Source organism: Filobasidium floriforme (genome assembly GCF_021052385.1).
Source record: "Filobasidium floriforme strain CBS 6241 chromosome Unknown HD553scaffold_11, whole genome shotgun sequence".
Taxonomy (NCBI): Eukaryota; Fungi; Basidiomycota; class Tremellomycetes; order Filobasidiales; family Filobasidiaceae; genus Filobasidium; species Filobasidium floriforme.
In genome coordinates this window covers 267,300-285,788 of record NW_025763632.1, presented here as the reverse complement: position 1 = coordinate 285,788, position 18,489 = coordinate 267,300, and the positions used below count along the sequence as shown (strand labels likewise).

Genomic DNA, 18,489 nt, shown 5'->3' with positions numbered 1-18,489 from the left:
AGGATGTGACAGACAGCAGACGACCGAGCTGTGTGTGCTTCCATCGCCGAGCACCGAATCTCTTCCCCTCCCTCCCCTTGTTGCCCACAACGCGGTAAAAGTCCGACGGAGCTGTGTGTGAGTGAGAGAGTGAAGCAAGCCGTAGGGGACAAGGAGCAAAGGGGGGATCGACAGCGAATTGCCAAAGGAGACACACAAAACGAGGGGGGTATCGTGTCGGATGGTTGGATAACTACTTTCCTCCAATCCACCATCATCAGCCAAACCCCCTCTCTTCATCCTCTTATTACTACTACCTCCATCCTTTTCTCGTCGCCCCCGTCTTCTCTTGTTTCGAACGAGACTCGTCACTCTCTTTTAACAACGCACATCACTCGTTCAACATTTTGATCGACCCCTTGACACACTCTCACTGTCCAAATTCAACAACCAACAAAGACCTACCACGACTCGAGTCCAGGAGACTCAATACGATCACTACCACACAGCTTCTGCTCCTCTCTCTATCTCTCTTCTGGGCATCCCTTTGATCGACGAACATTGACAGGACGAACGCAAAAACGACGATCAGGAGCGTACTCTTTCCATCATCATGATTGACGCCAAACGAACCAACAACAATACAGCCACGACAATGACGGACCGTCACCCCAAGGTCAAGCCTACCTCCAGAGTCATTACCTCGACCAAGTCCAAGAACGACCGGGACCGACTCATCTCCCGTCGAGCCGTCGAGGGTATGATCGCCGAAGGGCACATCATCGTCGTCTACGAAGGTCAGGTGTTGAACCTGGACGGATGGATGGATAAGCATCCCGGTGGGAAACTGCCTCTGATGCACATGATCGGGGTCGAGGCTGGCAGTGAGATCAATGCGTGAGTTCTCGTTGCGTCGTGAATTGATGTGATGTTGCCGCCACGTCGCGTCGTCCTTTCGCGTCGTCGCCGTTGCTGATCGTCTTTCTTCACGCTCTTCTTGATCTTGCAGTTACCACTCGGAAAGCACCTTGAAACGGATGACGGCCTACCGTATCGGCCGAGTCGACGGACACTGGAAAAACTTCCTGCCTCCCATTCGGGGAGGTGTCTTTCGAAAGCTTGCTGTACACGACTGCCATGATCGAGCGTGCGGTACGGCGTGCACGGGAGCGAGTGGAGATAGCGAGAACGACTCGGTTCAGGATTCTGGATACTGGTCGGCTACCGATGAGAGCGAGGCAGAGGCTTCTTCTGCGCAGAGCGAGGTCCAAGGAGCCGATGATGCCGAGGCTGCTGGACTTCGTCGTCGTCGTGTAGCTGGCGAGTCGGCTTCGGCCTCGATCGTTCCTGCCACGATGAACTCGACCTCGAGCCGACCCAAAACACGGGATGAGATGGTCGACGAGCTCGTCCAAGCCGGGATCGACAAAGGTCTCGCAGAATATCCTTCGCCTGACGTCGAGACCCAACGCGTCGTCGCCGAAAAGTTCAAGGCGCTGCACAAACGTGTCCAGGACGAGGGGTTCTACACCTGTCGATACCGCAACTATGCCAAGGAGATGGTCCGGTATACCTTGCTCTTCTCGCTCTTCATCGGCTTCCTCCGTTCGGGGTACTATTTCACCTCGGCCATGTTCCTCGGGTTCTTCTGGCAACAAATCATGTTCACCGCTCATGACGCCGGACACCGTGGAATCACGGGCAAGTTTATCCCAGATACCCTCATCGGAATCTTCATCGCCGACTTTTGTTGCGGACTCTCCATCGGCTGGTGGAAATCGTCCCACAACGTCCATCACCTCGTCACCAACTCGCCTGAACACGACCCGGACACCCAGAACGTACCCATCTTTGCCACCTGCCCGTCCCAGTTCCGGGATTCACATTCGTCGTACTACGATTTCACCTATGTGTGGGACAAGGCGGGCGAGTTGATGGTTCCGTACCAAAAGTACACGTATTACCCGATCATGGCCGTCGCCAGGTTCAACCTGTACATCCTCAGTTGGTGCCACTTGCTCTCTCGACGAAGCAAACCTCTCGGTGCCGCCGCCTGGACCCGTCCGGCCGAACTCGTCGGCATGACCTGCTACTGGTTCGTTTTCGGCTACCTCCTCGTCCTCAAGACCTTGCCCGATTGGTACACCCGGGTCGGGTTCGTCCTCATCTCGCACATGATCACCATGCTGCTCCACGTCCAGATCACCTTGTCCCACTGGGGTATGCCTACGAGCGACCTCGGCACCGACGAGTCCTTCGCCCAACGACAGCTCCGAACCACGATGGACGTCCTCTGTCCGGCCTGGATGGATTTCGTTCACGGAGGTCTTCAATTCCAGGCGATCCACCACCTGTTCCCCAGGGTTCCGCGTCACAACCTCCGGTCGCTCCAACCGATCGTCGAAGAGTTTTGCGTCGAGACCGGGGTGAGGTACAACATTCACGGGTTCGTTGAGGGAAACGCCTGTGTGCTCAGTAAACTCAAGGATATCAGCCATCAACTGCACATGCTCAGCAAGTGTCAAGACCACATGGCCGAGACGGGCGAGAGCGGATTGTAGGACGGGGCTGTCTCGCACGGTTTGATACGGCACGGAAATCGTCGATAGGATTGCGAAATCGCAAAGCGGAGAACGAAAAAAAAAACGGACAGTCGCCATGTAGGACGGTCTCGAATTTCACGACCTTTTCATATACCCATCTGTTGTTTGTATACCACTGGGAATGTAGATACCTTCTGGATCCCTTGTCTTGTCCGGAAAGACTGCAACATACCCGATCGCATGTCATGTTCAGAATGTTGTTGTGGAATTGCTACCATTCCTTCGAACGGTCTAAAACTTCTGATCCGTATCAGTCCGTCTCGCCGTCAGGTTTGCCCGCTGCAGCCGTGTTGGGTGTGAGCTCGTAGTCCACACATCGGTGAAAACTAATTCAAGCTTCATAATCATAGCATTATTGTTCATGCTAGAAGGACGCGGGATCGATAAAGTAGATGGATGCACCATTTGCTATCGATTTAATCGGGCAGGGGTCTCTTACGAACCATCTTGGCGAACTTCCTGCGTACTGGTCTTTATATACTTTATATACACCCCTCGCTCGTCAGCCGATAAAGATCCGAGGTTGTCTCTGTAAGCCGGCCTACGTCGCCTCGGAAGCCGACCTGTTTGACAAATGGATGATCAACCAACAACGCGCCTCGTAGCGCGGGACGAGTTGGGTGGAGATTGTGGCGGCCGGAACCGTGGGAGAGGAAAGCCAGCCGCTTCGACCCCGCAGCTGCGGATCGACCCTTCTACAAACAGGCAAGGTGAGACGGAGCTGAGGGAACCGCAAGTAAGATCCAGAGGGAATCGCTCGTGAAGCTTGAACGGATATCGGGCATGAAAGCGTTCCTTTCGTCCGTGTTGGGAAACGGTCGTGCTTGATCAGGTCAAGTGACCAGGAATTCCAGGCACCACATGCACATTCATCTCAGCCTCCATGCAGCGGACACCAAAGCCGTCCAACGTGCATGCTGATCACAACTTGAGCGGCGGCCTGACAGAATTCCAATGCTAGTATTATCGTGGTATAGTTGATACTTACAACGCGCGCCGTACTTTCAATCACATGACGTCTGGCATCATCGCCAGCTTTCATCCCATCCTCGTTTTCTTACGTGGAGCTGGTCCTCCCATTGTGCTAATATTATTGGCCCCAGCCAGGAGGCTGTTGCTCAGTTGCGAAGGAAGCGACGGCCGGAAGGGTATCGCGGAACCCGAGGCCGGGTTGTTCCTCTTGAGGTTTCCCATGGCGACCGTATTCTGGGCGGCCTGCAAGGAGGATATCGCCGGCTGACTACGAAATGTGAATGGTCTCGTCAGCGACAAGCATGGCAGTATGATTGCTCGTCCCGGGCTCCTGCTCACCTTCCCATCTTCGGGTCCCCGTTGTCTTCATGTGTCACTCTTCGAGATGGGTAGACATACTCGGACCCCGCAAATGCGCTGGAGATGACAACAAAAATCAGCGATTGCGAATGTAAGCAAGTCGTTCGGGTCCCGCTGCTTGGCTGCTCACTTTCTCATGGGATGTGGATCCTCGTCGACGAAATAACCATGCTCCAGTGCTTTCTTGGCGGTCACGCGTTTCTTGGGATCATACTCGAACAGACGGGTGAGGAGATTATAACCAGCCGTAGATCTCGAGCGAACTTGATACCAATGGGCGAGCGAAGACGATCGTCTGGAGAAACAGGATCGAACTCAGTGGCAGGATACTTCTTACGAGGTAGCAAGAACGAACCTTTCTTGTCGGGCAAACTCTGGGTATTCGGGCATGTGTACTATATCGGCCCATCTTTTCTCTGCAAGTGTGCCAAATTGTACTGCCCTTTAGCTCATTATACTATCAAAGACCGCGTACTCGAGAGGCTTACCATCAGGAGTACCTAGAACGTCCACGATCTTGCTCATCTGATCTCTTTGAAAGGGCATTCCTTTGACTCCGAGAATTCCACCGGCCCCGATTTGCAACCCCGCCTTAGCATGGTGAGCTTCCATCTTGGCTTCCTCTCCCTTGAAGATGGGACGTAATGCCAGTAGTTCTGCATATATACAGCCTACTGCCCAGAGATCTGCCAGAAGAATCCGGTTGAGCTTCGGTTGACATATGTTCAATAACGACGTAACCTACCGATCGCTGCAGTGTAATGCCTGGCACCGAGGAGCAGCTCGGGACTTCGGTACCAGATAGTTACGACAACTTTGTCGCCATTCCATAGAGGCAACAATGGGTCCCTGTTGATTCTGGCCAGACCGAGATCTCCAATCTTGACAACACCACGGGAGGTGACGAGGATGTTGGCGGGCTTTAGGTCTCGGTGTAGGATGAAGTTGGCGTGGAGATGGGCGACGCCGATGATAAGCTGATGCATCAAAGACTTGAGCGTCCGAGCAGGGATAGGCTGTCGGATCGTTTGCGAATGATAATGGATGATTTGCTTAGAGATGCGGCGTCAGTCCGTGCCAACCTCGATCTTTGAGCAGGAGCCGCCGACTCACCAAAAAGTCATGTTCGGCATATTCGAACACCATATAGATGCTTTTATCCTCCAGAATGACCTCTCTCAGCGTGACAAAGTTTTCACACCTGTTCTCGGCTTTGCCATCCCTCGCCTCGTCGACAACGACACTGAGCTCTCGGTTGAGCGATATTTCGCGGATAGCCGACTGAGATATCCCCGTATACGTCGTCCTCTCGCCTTCCTTGTCCGGTTTGAACTTTTTGATGGCATAGAGAAGTGGTTTCGGAGGATCTGATGGGTTTCGAGAGGGAGACGGCGCCTGCTTGATCTGCGCCTTGTAGACCCGACCATAAGTGCCTGCAACGAGCCTACAATCAACGACGCACCGGCATGAAACACGATCGTTCCGACTCACCCGATGAGATGAAACCCAAGATAGTATACTTTGATAAGACCGTCTGCCTGCTTGTATCCTTCGTAGCTCGCCATCCTGGCATGGGATCTGGAACGGTCTGGGTAGAGAGAGGCATGGCTCGAGCAACCCGTTCGCTATCCCCCGTTCATCGCTCTAATGGCCTGATCTCCAAGCACCGCAATCTCGAGCAGTATATCCTGACTGTTTGCCTGACTTGCTGCTACTAACGGCTAGGAGATTTGATTGTAGCCATTTGAAAGGGCGGATATCGAGCTGTAGAGTGTTGAATGTTAGAGATCAGAATTGGTCAAAGCGGACTTGTGTGCGCTTGCGGGGGCAGAGATGACGAAGCCGACCTCGACCTGCGGGATTTCGGATCTCGTATTCAGTTACCACTATGATAAAATGACAACCTAAACCTCGACAAAGAAGCATTCGTCGCTGCATTCAGACTCCCGAGCGACCGGTATCAAACCAGAGATCGACTAGAATGGATACCGATATGGATATCGATCGGGAGGGGAGATCAGGTCGACCATCGCTGCTGGATCGGTTGGGACCTTCGGAACCGTCCGCTCCTGCTACAATAGGGACAGACAAGGACCGTCTGAACAGACTGTTAGATACACCCCTGGGTGTTGATCCTGACGAGTACAATCCTGGTCAAGATGGAGAAGCTATGGGTGTCGATACCGAAGAGAAGCTGGATTCGGCTTTGGACAAAGGGTTGAAGGACAGGCTAAGCAAGTCGAGATTGTATCTCCTGGAAGAGTCTGGGACTATCATACATCACCCAGATATCGAGGATCGTGAAGTACGTAGCTCTATCATCATTGAATTCGAGGCGTGTCTGGCTGAAAGCTTCATCTCGTAGGAGGAAGAACCGGACTTTTCCTACCTAGGTATAGCTACCTGGCTAACTTGAGAAACAGCGAAAAACACCGCTGACGATCGTGCATCTTATCATCAGAAAATCTCGAAAGCGAGTCCCCAGTCCGGGATTGCGCATTGCACCTTTCTGGATTCCCCCTACAAAACCTGAGCACATCGCAAGTTTTCAGTTACGTGACCATGTTCGCACCTAAGCCCGTCGGTAAGTGGATCGTGGATAGAATGGCGCTAGCCAGGACTTTCATATACTAATCATCCGAATTGCTTTGACAGGTATCGAATGGATCTCAGATACCCGTCTGTGCATCGTATACAGCTCTCCGACGTCTACGAAGACGGCCTTGGAGCTGCTCGCCAAGACCGGATTCGATCCCTACCCTCCTCAGATGGACGACCCGCTAGAGCTCAGAAGTGCTCAGCCACTACCGACCGAACTTCGTGAAAGCATCATCGCTGCCCTAGATGAGAAAGAGCGAGCTCGACTGGATAGGAACGGGGATGATGGAAGGTTGAAAATGCAGGATGGGCTGGTTATCGCAAAGGGCTTGGATGGCCGGGACGAGGCCGACCTACCCGAGGGGCTTCGACCGGGAGCGAGGTTGGATATTCGGTATGCCACGGAGGCTGACGTCAAGGCCCGAACAAAGGCTAGCGAGAGCCAGTGGTACGCCAAACATGGGCGAGGAGCTGGAAAAGAACGAGTACCGCTCTTAACAGACAAGCGCAAATACGGTCGATATGCCGACGCCCCTGATCCACAGGACGAAGAGCGGGATCGACGTCGGGGAGATGGAAATGGTCAGGCTCGTCGGCGACGTTCAGCCAGTCCTGGTCGACGAGATAACAGGCGGAGAGGCAGACCGACAGCCGAGGATCTGGACAAGGAGTTAGAGACGTTTAGGTCGGGCGAACCTGCAGAGTCTCGCCGTGATGAAGGCCGGGATAACAGGGACAGTCAACATGGGACGAGGAGAAAGGGAAGAGCGAGGCAGGAGGATCTGGATGCCGGTGAGTTGACCTTCTTTCCAGATGTGTGGACGGTTGGAGTAACGGTCTACTTTGATCGTCCTTGCAGAACTGGACGCCTTCTTGAACTCGCGAAATTGAGGCAAAATTCGAACTGTACATAACGCTCAGCTCACCAGGATGGTCTTGTAACTGTTTTTATCTTGGCACTCAAGGTATCGATGATGTATAGATACAGCAGACGGGCATGCCCAAAAGATACAAATCGTAAAGTAGTTGAGACAAAGTGAAAATAAGACCCGGTTCGGCTACACGTCGCAACTTTTACATACTCGACACGAAAATTTATCGGCTTTCGATCCAAGGAGCACCCTGTATGTAATTGCCCTTCCTCACGACCGAGGCTTTCCCCTTGTCCGCCTTTCCCCCCAAGATCCCTTTCAAACCACTAAGCGCTCCTCCTCGTTTCTTCCTCTCCGCCTCATCTCGGTCCTCTTGGGCGACCCTCGCAACCCACTCCTCGTCAGAGTAATACCGGTCAACCGCCCTCCCTTCGATCGTCACCTTGCCCTTCTGCTTCAATTTCTCTTGAGTATCTGCAGGCTTATCATCCGCCTGTACATAGTTCTCGTAGTCGCCGTCGAAGGCTTCAAAGAGGACAGAGCTGGGCTCGGAGAGGGAGATGCTATCGTCCAGGTTTTGTACGGCTAGATAGGCCTTGGCAATGCCCGGATCAGGAGTCTTGGTCAAGATCTGGAATCTAGGATGCGACGAAATGTTAGAATAAGAGTCTAAGCTAGTAGAACCGCTCATCGACTAACCTCTTGACCTGCCTCTCCCTTGTCCTTTGTTCATCGTCCTGCTCATTCCCGCACTGCTGACTACGATCGGCTCTCGGCTGGGACAGTAGCACACTCTTCCTCGTCTGTAACAAGTTGGGAGATATATGCATGGCCGAGTGGGGAAGCTTGTTCAGGGTGATGAGGTCGTATGGCTATCGAGGTTGCGACATATACAGGTCAGCGAGAGGGAGCGGGAACTGATTGAGCATACGAACCGGAGCAGACTTACATCCAGGTTATATTTGAGAGCGAGAGAGCGGACGGTATCTCCCTTGCGTACAACATGCTCCCTGGCCGTTCTAGATTCTTCAGCCTGCGGCTCTTCGGGGAACGATATCTCCTCCCTGAGAACACCACTTTCGCCATGACGAGGTTCTTGAGCTGGTGGACCATGAGAGTTCGAGTCGTCCCCGCTGATTTCGTAAGGTGGAGGTGGCTCCCTCAGACTATCCGGAGACAGCTCCTCATCGTCTTCGAGGTCGGAATCGTCTCCGATCTCGAACCGACCATCGGCGACCTCCTGCTCCGCCTCGACCTGCTTGCTAGACTTTGGCGAGATCATCTTGGATCCGGAAGCCATTGCGCCGACTCCGCTCGCACACCATAGGCACGGATTATAGTCTTTCAACCTGGGATTGTTATCGATGCATCGCACGCAGATGGGTGAAGAGCAACACGGCGTGGTATAGGTCGAGTCTTTGATGTCGATGCCGGATTTCGAGCGAGGCAAGAGGGTCGACGAGCAGGATAGGCAGAGGGGTACCGGCGTTCTTCTTTTGACGGACATCTTGAGGGATCTAAGAACTGCTCCTGTGATGTTTCCGTCAGGCTGGCGACGGTTCGAGTTATTGTTGGCTTTCGACCGGATGGTGTGGCGAACTTGAGAGTGATGAACCGATGATCCGATGAACCGATGTCAATGATGATCGGAGACCTCCACCCAGGCCACCCATCGGTCAGAGGCGTCGAGCGGAAGCAAAGAGTAGACGACTTACGGCAATTTCGTACGGCATGGCACGGCATGCAGCCATGGCAGGCTCTGGCTTTTGGATCATAATCATCGCATCGTCGTCCTGGCTCGCAATGTCGGGATGGGACTCGAGACGACATCGTTTGCACCCGTATACATCAAGTCAATCCAACCTACTAGCTAGTCGTGTGGGGAGGTATATCGCCTCATTCGTCGGGAAAAAAGAGCCACCGTCAACCAGCTCGGGAGGGCCGATACCAACCGGAACGTCGACCTAGTAGCAACTTTTGCTTCTTCGCGACTTCGGAATTTATCGCCGCACATATATAGAGATCGAATCACCTGTGAACACCATCGACCACCTCTCAAGCATCCGCCATCTATCCAGCAACCAGCAGCCTCTGTGTCCCGGAATTATACATAGCTCACCGACCCGATACCAGCACTGGAAGACGCACGAGCACGAGCATTGGGTCTACCGACATCCGGTAGTCTCAAGGTCCGGATCCCGAATCTCTTGCGCGATATGGCTTCATATTCGAGCCGAGGAGGAATCGATGCTACGCGGCAGATTCCAGAATCGTTCGCCAGCCTTGAAGTACGTCCAGCAAAGACCTCGTGGATGTCTTCGAGTGCCAAGTGGAATGGATGACCTGACAATCCGGTCTTGGTTCCTGCTTTGCCCGTCTTGCCCTTTCAACAGCAATTCCTCTCGGGGGAGATTCACATTCTCAAAATACCACAGCTCCAATCAGTCAGTACTCTTCGGGACATCGACCTCTCGCCGATCGATAGAGCTGATCCGACTTGAGTGCCGGCTACATCAGTTGATCTCCTACCTCAACAACACATATGGCATGTACATCAAGAAGAACCTCAGGAAGCAAGAACTAGTCGACAGGTACATCCCAGATCCTTTACAAGCAGATACCGTCCGATCGTCATCTAATTCCGATGGCCACCCCTTTTCTCTCTTTCTCTCTCGTTCTAGCATTTCTGCCGCTTTTCGGGATTTTCGATTGAAAGGAGAGCTGGAACGTTACAAGGCTTCCAAGGCAGAGTTCAACAAGATTGCTTATCCTCCTAGACCTACTATGGGAGCGAGTTATAACGGAAACGTGGGGTATCCTGGGACGAGTTACCCTGCGAGAGTTGCGGGGACTGGATGTGAGTTTCAATACAGGAAGTCCACGACAGCCTGTGATCAGGATGAAGAGAGAAAGACAGAGGACAAGGGCTGATTGATTGACATCGACTGTTCAGATGGCGGATCTTATGCTTCGGGGTCGAGTGCTGCTTCTCCCAACGCGAGGAGTGAGAGTCTGATGGCCCGCTCAGATCCTCTTTCACGCGGTTCACTGATATGATTACGGATCGCTTTTCAGCTCCGGGACCGTTCATGTTGAAATGGAAGACGACCCCGGCATGGAAGGCGATCAGGGCGGTATCAGATTCGATGGTGGTGAACGGTCAGTTCCTGTCAGATTTCCTCGAACGACGATCTTTAAAAGGCTCACATGAATTCTATATAAATTAGCGGTCGAGGATGATTCGCAGAAGAAGATGACCAAGACGATCAGCTTTCAGCTGCCGGCCGGTATGGGCGAAGAGGTCAAGGCTGAGTGAGTCCAGGCGTCGGTTCCCAATCACGGCACGTCCATCTTGATCTGATGCTGGCCGGTTGCATCATAGTCCCGTGAACGGCAGGAGGAAGGCTCTAAGACTCTTTTGCACATCCTCGGAACACTTCCCTTCTGCCGACCCAAATGGCGTTGTCTTTATGGATTTTCCCAACAACTATGAAATCACCCTCAACTCGACGCATCTCAAGCTCAGCAAGGGACTCAAGGGAAAGGCCAACTCGACTGCGCCCGTTGACCTCATGCAGGGTACGGCGATGAACCTGACTACCGGAGTATACAATCTCATCAACTTTACACATACGGGACCTACGCTGAACAAGAAGACCAAGATTGCCAAGGTGGGTCGCTAATCAGATTCTGACAGTATATAGAACGTGGCGAAAGAGCTGACGTTCGGTACATGGTGATCTTTGCAGAGCTTCCGGTTTCAGGTCTGTTTGACCGAGATGATGAGCTCGGCAGCTATGAAAGAGCAGGTTATGACTCGAAAAAAGACGGCGCAAGAAGTGGTGCAACAGAGTGAGTTTTGCATACATGCTCAATGTTCCGTGGCATTCGAACCCTGCTCATTGCTCATGGTACGCTGCTCAATCCGCAGTGCAAGCCAAGGTCGACGAGGATGATATCGAGGTTGGATCCGCTAGGATGTCGCTAAAGTGTCCGGTAAGCCTTGCTGAACTCTCGATATTGCCTGGCCAGGTCTCACTCTCATCTGCACGTCTCAGCTATCGTATACTCGAATAACCAACCCTATGCGATCAGACCTGTGTACGCACGTCCAATGTTGTGACCTGGACTCGTGGATGATGATGAACGAAACGACGCCATGCTGGACCTGCCCAACTTGTGACCGCGAATTGACACTAGAGCAGATATTTGTCGACGAGTGAGTACCCAGCATAGTGATTCCGGCGCTCAGCCTGTTTGATACTGATTCGTGTGACTCCAGGTTCTTTGCTTCTATCCTCTCAACGTGTCCGGATAGCGTGGACGAAGTCTTGCTCGAATCGAACGGAGATTGGCACACGGAGGACGGCAAATATGGCTCGGCATCATGGAAGGCGGCCAACCCGAATGTACCACCGCCGAGCGCGAGACTGCTTGCTGGGTCGAACCAGCCCTCACGAACAGCTACTCCAGAGGTCAGGGTCAAGGTCGACTCGCCCGCTGTGGGCGGTCCGTCGGCACCTGCAAACGGGGGCTCGTCCACTCCAGCTCCCGCTCCTGCGGCGGGACCGATCGAGATCTTCGAGTTGTCGGATTCGGATGACGATGATGTGCATGTGCCGTTGAAACGTGCCGCATCGGTGCATCGCCGCTCCGAGTCGGCGCTCGACGCTTTGACATCATCGGTCCCACCTCCTTCGGCCACGCCTGATCCGATCAGTGGAAAGGACGAGGAACACGCTATCGAAATCGACGACTCTGATGACGATGACGAGGTCGTACCCATGAGCACGAACGCAAAGAGACCGACGTCTGAAAACGACTCTGGTACTAACGGCACGACCCGTGATAACCGCGACGACCAGAACGGCAAACGTGCCAGGGAGACGTCCCCTAGCAGAGACCAGGGTATCTACAAACGAACCAGGACCGACACACACCAAGCCCTGCCTGAGCTGCCACCATTCCTATCACCTTGGGAATCACATAGTCCGATCGCGAGATTCGACTGGAGCCCATTGAACGAATCTGTACCACCCCGTAGTGCTGGTCCGTCATCCGATCCTCAATCGTCTGGCGGCTTGCGATCCGTGCCTCTCCCATCCATGGCTTCGTCATCTAGACCGACGCAACCCGACAATGATACGATCCACGTCAAGCCTTACCGACCAGCTCATCATAGCCGTCCTTCAAATGTCGCTACTGGCTCCAATGGCTATGGCAGCTATGCCAGGCCCGATGATGCTGGACAAGAAGCGCGCTACAAACTGCCGTCAGCGCATGGCACCTATCCGCCTCTCTCCAATGGCCATGCCAAGACGGCAGTGGTACCTTCGAAACCGCAACTTCCACCGTCATCGTCGTACAGCAAACCATGAAGATGGGATCGATGATGTTCCTCATATGGTCTCAGCCTGGAGTATTCCCAGCAAAGACACCTAGACGCAGCGTGGACAAGACCACGGCTCGGATATCGCTTGTACCCTCAGACTGGTTTGCGTCAACGATGTGCTCAGCGAGGTTGCGGGCCTCGGAGTCATTACAGCTACTATCCTCTTCCCCTCGGAAGCGTCATATAATGAATTTCAAGAGCATGGCAAACGTGCGCGAACATGTAATATCGGTTGTAACGATTAGACGAAGACGAACTATGTCATACGAAATTGGAAGTATGACGAGTCGCTGTGGCGTTTGCTTCCGCTGAACGGAGGCGGCCGATGTCGAGCGATCTCTGATCTCTTCTCTCTTCTCTCAAAGGAAGTTGCTACTCGTACCTCGCTGCTCTCTCTCAGGAAGTGCTGTTCATCTGCCCGACTACTTGAACATCTTCTGAAGGGTCTATATGCACAGGCCGCCTCTTGAACTCGAAGCAGATCAGGGAATGTGAACAAGTCTCGCCAATCGAATCCGACACTGACATCACCGAACCGGAGTGCGCGACCATCGCTGCCAGATATTCGCCATGAAGACCGTCATCATCGCCCTTGTTCTCGGCACTCTGTGTCTCGCTCAGGCTCATCCTGTTAACGACCCATTCTCTGATCCGGATCATGAATATCGTCTTGGATCGCTATGGCATTCGGAAGACTCGGCAGGCTTTGCGCATCACGCCAACATTATTTCTTGGGACGGGGATGGTCCTGCAGTCTGGCAATGGATGAGGGGCAAAACGGGAGGTTTGGCTGGATGGCTAAATCCGTGGCAAGAAGGTATCGTCAACATTATGGTAAGCACATGGTATGCTGCGAAATAGCTGGGGATCGTCCTCATAATCATACGTCTTGAGATAGATCGAAGAGGATAGGAACATCAGCATCTCGCATCGCCTCTCCGCTTTCCCTACTGAACTCGCCCCCGAAAAGTCGTACCCTCTGACCGGCATCTTGCAGAATATCACCGCCTTTCCGCAGCTCGCCACCTCTGGAGGTAATTCTTCGGTCGATCCAATGTACGCTTGCGATACTTTGATATCGTCACGCGACCAGCCGACCTTGATCGCACCCCAGGATCCCAAGGTGTCGAGACCGAAGAGGATCGCCTTGGTCATTCGCGGTCATTGTTCCTTTTCCCATAAGGTTCGGGTTGCCGAGGCGAGAGGTGCCCATGCTGTATTGGTGGCTGACGACGTCAAGCGAGAAGGAGAGATGGATGAAGAAGGGCGGGAGCGGGACGGGTTATTGACGATGTACTCGCCAGGTGAGTTCGCTTAAGTAGCGGTTCGCATGAGGCAAGATCTGATGTTGATCGCTTGTTCACAGACGATACGAGTGATATTACCATCCCGTCGTCCTTCATTTCGCGGGCCTCGTTCCTGCTCATCCGGGACCTACACAAAGACCTCGAGTCCAGCGGAAGGCTGCATGGATTAGAAGTCGAAATCAAACCGGACGAAGGGTACGACTGGTATGCGCTAAAACATCATTACTAGAGGTCGTCGCATAGCTCACGACGTACCTGTCATTTGAACTCTATTATCATAGGCCGCTTACAGATATGCTCATGTTCGTGATGCTACTACCGGCATTTGTGACAATCATGTCCCTGCTCGTAGGCAGATACCGAGATATGAGGTGAGCGATCGAATTCTCGAATGTTGTACTAGCCGGACCTCTGCTGAATGTTCACCCTCCAGGCTCGCTGAAGCGGAACGAGCGCCGCCTACAGTGGTCTTGTCTCTGCCCGAGACCATTTGGACACCTGAAGAGTGGGAGAAGGAGGATACACCCCCACCAACCGCCAAGGCGAAATTGCAACCCGCAGGCGAAATAGATCAGGACACGTCTCTCAATACGTTGGAAGCTCAATCAAACCTCGTTCAGCCAGTTCCCATTCCCGGCGGCGCAGGGAAATCCCACGGCGATAATGATGAGCAGGGTAGTAATCTAGAATTCCTCGGACCAGCCTCCTCGCCTCCTCGCGCTTCGACATCCGCTTCTCCTGAACCTGCTCAGGTCGTCCCGGCTCCCCTCAGGAAGTACAGGAAGAAGTTCTTCCACGGCGACGAATGCTCGATCTGCCTGAACAGGTTCGAGCGCGGAGATCACGTTCGGATTTTGCCTTGTGGACATCTTTTCCACAAGATCGAGGTGGACAGTTGGCTCTTGGAGTGGAAGAAGCTGGTGAGTTACAGCGACGTGCTTGTAGCTCGACAGCCTCGGTATGACCGTGCTTACCACTTGTTGCCTCTTCTATAATAGTGCCCCGTTTGTAGAATGTGAGTGCATTGCGCTGGGCAGAAACCACTTCGGAGCTGACTCCGAGTCTCCACAGGGACGTAACACAACCTCTGACCGAGGCCGCCCTCTCTGCCTCCGCTTCGACCATGACAACGCCGCTTGGATCCGCCAATGCTGCCCCTGAGATCGCAGCTCGAGCAGGGCTGCGCGGACGTTATGCACGTCTACGGGGATATCTTCCCTTTGGTCGCATGTTCGGCTGGTTGGAAGAGGGAGTGGTTACAGGCAACGAAGGCGAGGACGGTCGAGAGCTAGCTCATCGCATCGAAGAGGAGCCAACAGAGAGGACGTCTCTCTTGGAAGTGTCACGATAGCATGATCAAATAGCGTTGTATGCGAGCATTCTCTTTGTATCACTGTTGTGTTTTGGCCGATATAGGCGTATCCTTTAGTCTCCACTATACCACTCATCGCACGTTGCTACGAGGGCGCAAGCTGAGCGTGGTCGTTCAGAGCAACTGGTATCGTGAGGTCGCGCCCGGGACTGATGCGAACAATCAGTATGATTCAGCGTTTCAGCAATGAGGTCTAATATATCTAAAGCTCTGCGTCGGTTGATACGGCGGAGCAGGAGAGAATCTGGGCAGTATGACAATCCTGATTGAGTTTGTCCTCGTTTGATATGAGCTTGCACATAGCGGTCTTCGGAGGCCCAACTCTTGCGACGATAACGCTCTATAAATTCTTGAAAGTTCGACCACTTTCGGGTCCCCACAGACTTCACATGTCAGCATTCTGGTTCGTTATGGTCATTAAGTTACGTTACAAAGCAGTCGAGCAGGTCGACCCCGGTCGAGCTACAGGAACATGCCCTCCTCCCCTACGGCTGGAGTCGTATCCTGTACTGGATCGTGCCCCTGATTCGCGCCTGTTACTGGTTCTGTATCATTTTGTGAGGTGATGACCGTCCGCTCGGTGTCGGGCGGCGCTGTAATCGCTGGTGCTGATACTACCGAATCGTAATGCTTGTTGGCCGGATCCGATCCAATTTTCTGCTCCAAAGCGTGCTTCAGCAGGTCTATCCGGTCCTCCTGGACCTCGCTATATACCCGTACGACCGATCAGTATCAATCTCTTCGAAATATAGGCTTGGTAATGACATACATCACCTGTTCATTCTCCTTGATCACCTCCTCTAGCCCGTCTGTATCGTCGGCGTTCTCAGGATCCTTGATGAAAGCTTCAAGCTCCCGATTGGATGCCCGTAGATGATCTAAGGAGTTTCTTAGTCGTGTGATTTCTGTTGACATCGAATCAGCTACCAGTTGGCGGGTGTATAGAAGCTCAAGATACTTGCCATTGCTCAGAATTCCTACGTCGAGGTCGACGGCATCGGCCAAGTTGAAGGGTTGATCATGCTTCGGTTGATATGGTGCGGAGCTCATTTCTGTGTTGTCCTCCTAAATGTATCGGCTCTCTCAAGTTGTGGCACCCCGCAGCTAGTAGTATACGTTGCTCTGGTGGTTGTATTTGTGCAGATCTGATACTTAGAGTACGACCGTAGCGTAGTTCGACCAAATCAGATATGACGAAGTGTTCAGGCAGATCAGCGTCCGACAGACCGGATGCAAACTAAACTTCATCGGTTTCTCGGTTCAGCTGGTACATATCTGGATGTTGTCGCTGTGATCAGGACTAGATATGCTTCGTGCTTCGGCTTCTCGTGGCCAAGGATAGTTGTGGCCTGAGATCATTTGGAGCTGCGGAGCTGTGGTCCAGTTGCTGAACACCGGCATGTCATAGTAGCGGTACCGTTTCACCCGAATGTGCTTGGTCCTCCGTCAGCAGCCAATGACCGGCCTGATCGGGCGATGCATTGAGAGGCAAGGCCAGGACGAGGAGATCTGGTCCTCCAAGGAAGATTGTTCGATGGAAGGAGTACAGAGCTGTACGGTCACCGTCCGCTTGGTCGTCCACTGACTGAATAGGAACGCCTCCGAAGCTGTTGCTCATCGTACTCGCTAGTCGGAGTTCACTTTTTTTCGGCCGAAGATCCTGAGGCCTGATGCCTATGGGACTTGATCACCTAGCACCTAGATTACCTAACACCTACGACAATCCGATCGATCGTCGACATCGTCGACCCTGGCTTGTATCTCGCTACCCAACCGAGAATAAATGTGTTCATGAGATCCACCATCAATCTCACGCACGGACCCGCGGAGGCTGTCGAATAGCCGGAGGGGCGCTAAAGTCACTGTTTCATGTTGTTGTTGAGCGCGGTCGTCGCCCGAGCGAGCAAAGCGTACCTGTCGTCGTCAAAGGATGTCTCTGAACAAAAACACAGCAAATTTGGGGTCATCGAAGCGTTCCCTGGTGTGGTGCGCTGATCGTGCTGACGACGATTACCTTCGCTCTACATCAGGACAGCCCGCGGTCTGATGGTATATATAACTTCAACTCTTCAACGACCCACTATCAATTGGTTAATCTACTTCAGCAGCAATCTATCCTTCCTCTCATCCAAAACACTCGCCATTTACAATCCCGGTTCTCGCTCACAATCCACAACTCCCTACCGATCCATCAGCAATGACTATCGATCCCAATGAGCAGATTGCTCTTAATTTCAACGCCAACACCATAATCGACTCGATCGACCGAGATCTTCTTCCCCCGGATCTCGCCCTTTCAAAAACTCTGCTTCTGATGATGATGCCAAAAAAAAATCATTCCAAAGCCGCTTTCTGGACCGATCCCGCCGTCTTTATCCAAAAGATGGCCGTGATGATCATTCGATTTCCCAAGATCGAGCATTCGATGAAGCTAGCCGTTCAGGCCGATCACCGCCTGAATACCTACGCCGGTGCCTACGGGGTCGACTTTGAGACCGCTATCACCGAGCTCGGTATGTGAATCCTGCTCACAAGTCACATGCGAAGCACCTGTCTAACATTCCTTCTTCATTCCTCAGGACCTCTGATCACGTCCGATCAGATGGACAGAGCCAGCGTCAAGTCGAAGGATATGACCGCGGCCAGATTCAGAAACGCGCTGCGAAACAACTACGGCGACGCCGCAGGCGATCTTCCTCTTCAAGCGATCTACAATGGAGTCGCAAAGCTGATCCTTCACGATTAGCCAAGTATGCACCGACGTGAGATACAACTCGAAGCTGGTGAAGGAATCTATGCTAATAACGTTCTCGGACAGGGTTGCGGTGCATGGATGAGAATTACGGACTGAAGATAAAGACGAAGAGACTTGGATTCTGTGCAGGATGTAGATGCATTGGTTGTACGAATAGTGCTCGATTCCGCTCGATTACATGCATGGCCTCATCGTGGCACTGGTACCCGCTGACTAAAGGCATCGTCACGGCCGTACAGCCCTTGGTGATATTCTACATTTTCGGAGTTCGATGTCACT

General features: G+C 52.9%; 7 protein-coding genes across 7 annotated transcripts; 4 read left to right on the top strand and 3 right to left on the bottom strand.

The window, feature by feature from the left end:
• Positions 1-703: 703 nt before the first annotated feature.
• On the top strand, positions 704-2,871 carry HD553DRAFT_355550 (fatty acid desaturase-domain-containing protein). The gene is made up of 3 exons (XM_046183825.1): positions 704-876; positions 989-1,290; positions 1,396-2,871. The coding sequence occupies exons 1-3, from the start codon at positions 740-742 to the stop codon at positions 2,538-2,540; spliced, it is 1,584 nt and encodes a 527-aa protein (XP_046036534.1). The 5' UTR covers positions 704-739; the 3' UTR covers positions 2,541-2,871.
• A 560-nt stretch (positions 2,872-3,431) lies between these two features.
• On the bottom strand, positions 3,432-5,680 carry HD553DRAFT_331526 (putative cyclin-dependent protein kinase). Its single transcript, XM_046182021.1, has 8 exons — positions 5,406-5,680; positions 5,028-5,347; positions 4,660-4,966; positions 4,403-4,600; positions 4,270-4,330; positions 4,045-4,209; positions 3,894-3,971; positions 3,432-3,822 (listed from the first exon to the last, which is right to left on the bottom strand). The coding sequence occupies exons 1-8, from the start codon at positions 5,518-5,520 to the stop codon at positions 3,621-3,623; spliced, it is 1,446 nt and encodes a 481-aa protein (XP_046036533.1). The 5' UTR covers positions 5,521-5,680; the 3' UTR covers positions 3,432-3,620.
• A 227-nt stretch (positions 5,681-5,907) lies between these two features.
• HD553DRAFT_324006 (uncharacterized protein) lies at positions 5,908-7,403 on the top strand (the record flags this gene model as incomplete). Its single annotated transcript, XM_046181448.1, has 5 exons — positions 5,908-6,219; positions 6,280-6,307; positions 6,376-6,498; positions 6,570-7,304; positions 7,372-7,403. The coding sequence occupies 5 exons, from the start codon at positions 5,908-5,910 to the stop codon at positions 7,401-7,403; spliced, it is 1,230 nt and encodes a 409-aa protein (XP_046036532.1).
• HD553DRAFT_350068 (uncharacterized protein) lies at positions 7,282-8,987 on the bottom strand. Its single transcript, XM_046183506.1, has 3 exons — positions 8,334-8,987; positions 8,084-8,256; positions 7,282-8,022 (listed from the first exon to the last, which is right to left on the bottom strand). Exons 1-3 carry the CDS (start codon positions 8,889-8,891, stop codon positions 7,608-7,610), a joined length of 1,146 nt encoding a protein of 381 aa, XP_046036531.1. The 5' UTR covers positions 8,892-8,987; the 3' UTR covers positions 7,282-7,607.
• A 227-nt stretch (positions 8,988-9,214) lies between these two features.
• On the top strand, positions 9,215-13,053 carry HD553DRAFT_311360 (uncharacterized protein). The gene is made up of 12 exons (XM_046179966.1): positions 9,215-9,672; positions 9,778-9,828; positions 9,902-9,975; positions 10,066-10,241; positions 10,338-10,388; positions 10,460-10,543; positions 10,612-10,696; positions 10,767-11,055; positions 11,134-11,236; positions 11,316-11,380; positions 11,443-11,603; positions 11,667-13,053. Exons 1-12 carry the CDS (start codon positions 9,601-9,603, stop codon positions 12,760-12,762), a joined length of 2,307 nt encoding a protein of 768 aa, XP_046036530.1. The 5' UTR covers positions 9,215-9,600; the 3' UTR covers positions 12,763-13,053.
• Positions 13,054-13,166: 113 nt separating this feature from the next.
• HD553DRAFT_311357 (uncharacterized protein) lies at positions 13,167-15,540 on the top strand. The gene is made up of 7 exons (XM_046179965.1): positions 13,167-13,610; positions 13,675-14,080; positions 14,143-14,278; positions 14,365-14,454; positions 14,517-15,003; positions 15,082-15,098; positions 15,155-15,540. The coding sequence occupies exons 1-7, from the start codon at positions 13,347-13,349 to the stop codon at positions 15,432-15,434; spliced, it is 1,680 nt and encodes a 559-aa protein (XP_046036529.1). The 5' UTR covers positions 13,167-13,346; the 3' UTR covers positions 15,435-15,540.
• A 291-nt stretch (positions 15,541-15,831) lies between these two features.
• HD553DRAFT_335336 (uncharacterized protein) lies at positions 15,832-16,595 on the bottom strand. Its single transcript, XM_046182189.1, has 3 exons — positions 16,418-16,595; positions 16,225-16,360; positions 15,832-16,161 (listed from the first exon to the last, which is right to left on the bottom strand). Exons 1-3 carry the CDS (start codon positions 16,503-16,505, stop codon positions 15,918-15,920), a joined length of 468 nt encoding a protein of 155 aa, XP_046036528.1. The 5' UTR covers positions 16,506-16,595; the 3' UTR covers positions 15,832-15,917.
• Positions 16,596-18,489: the final 1,894 nt, after the last annotated feature.

What these genes read in the sequence shown, in the direction of transcription:
- HD553DRAFT_355550 (XM_046183825.1), top strand. Translation starts at nt 740, where the DNA reads ATGATCGCCGAAGGGCACATCATCGTCGTCTACGAAGGTCAGGTGTTG. An exon ending in GCTGGCAGTGAGATCAATGC is followed by an intron (nt 877 to 988) that starts GTGAGTTCTCGT and finishes TTGATCTTGCAG; the next exon opens with TTACCACTCGGAAAGCACCT. An exon ending in TGCTGGACTTCGTCGTCGTC is followed by an intron (nt 1,291 to 1,395) that starts GTGTAGCTGGCG and finishes AGCTCGTCCAAG; the next exon opens with CCGGGATCGACAAAGGTCTC.
- HD553DRAFT_311357 (XM_046179965.1), top strand. Translation starts at nt 13,347, where the DNA reads ATGAAGACCGTCATCATCGCCCTTGTTCTCGGCACTCTGTGTCTCGCT. An exon ending in AAGGTATCGTCAACATTATG is followed by an intron (nt 13,611 to 13,674) that starts GTAAGCACATGG and finishes GTCTTGAGATAG; the next exon opens with ATCGAAGAGGATAGGAACAT. An exon ending in ATTGACGATGTACTCGCCAG is followed by an intron (nt 14,081 to 14,142) that starts GTGAGTTCGCTT and finishes GCTTGTTCACAG; the next exon opens with ACGATACGAGTGATATTACC.
- HD553DRAFT_311360 (XM_046179966.1), top strand. Translation starts at nt 9,601, where the DNA reads ATGGCTTCATATTCGAGCCGAGGAGGAATCGATGCTACGCGGCAGATT. An exon ending in AAATACCACAGCTCCAATCA is followed by an intron (nt 9,829 to 9,901) that starts GTCAGTACTCTT and finishes CGGCTACATCAG; the next exon opens with TTGATCTCCTACCTCAACAA. An exon ending in GAGCAGATATTTGTCGACGA is followed by an intron (nt 11,604 to 11,666) that starts GTGAGTACCCAG and finishes GTGTGACTCCAG; the next exon opens with GTTCTTTGCTTCTATCCTCT.
- HD553DRAFT_350068 (XM_046183506.1), bottom strand. Translation starts at nt 8,891, where the DNA reads ATGTCCGTCAAAAGAAGAACGCCGGTACCCCTCTGCCTATCCTGCTCG. An exon ending in CTCTCAAATATAACCTGGAT is followed by an intron (nt 8,257 to 8,333) that starts GTAAGTCTGCTC and finishes CAACCTCGATAG; the next exon opens with CCATACGACCTCATCACCCT. An exon ending in AGGGAGAGGCAGGTCAAGAG is followed by an intron (nt 8,023 to 8,083) that starts GTTAGTCGATGA and finishes GTCGCATCCTAG; the next exon opens with ATTCCAGATCTTGACCAAGA.
- HD553DRAFT_331526 (XM_046182021.1), bottom strand. Translation starts at nt 5,520, where the DNA reads ATGCCTCTCTCTACCCAGACCGTTCCAGATCCCATGCCAGGATGGCGA. An exon ending in CTTGGGTTTCATCTCATCGG is followed by an intron (nt 5,348 to 5,405) that starts GTGAGTCGGAAC and finishes GGCTCGTTGCAG; the next exon opens with GCACTTATGGTCGGGTCTAC. An exon ending in GGGGACCCGAAGATGGGAAG is followed by an intron (nt 3,823 to 3,893) that starts GTGAGCAGGAGC and finishes CACATTTCGTAG; the next exon opens with TCAGCCGGCGATATCCTCCT.
- HD553DRAFT_335336 (XM_046182189.1), bottom strand. Translation starts at nt 16,505, where the DNA reads ATGAGCTCCGCACCATATCAACCGAAGCATGATCAACCCTTCAACTTG. An exon ending in CGTAGGAATTCTGAGCAATG is followed by an intron (nt 16,361 to 16,417) that starts GCAAGTATCTTG and finishes CGATGTCAACAG; the next exon opens with AAATCACACGACTAAGAAAC. An exon ending in AAGGAGAATGAACAGGTGAT is followed by an intron (nt 16,162 to 16,224) that starts GTATGTCATTAC and finishes ACGGGTATATAG; the next exon opens with CGAGGTCCAGGAGGACCGGA.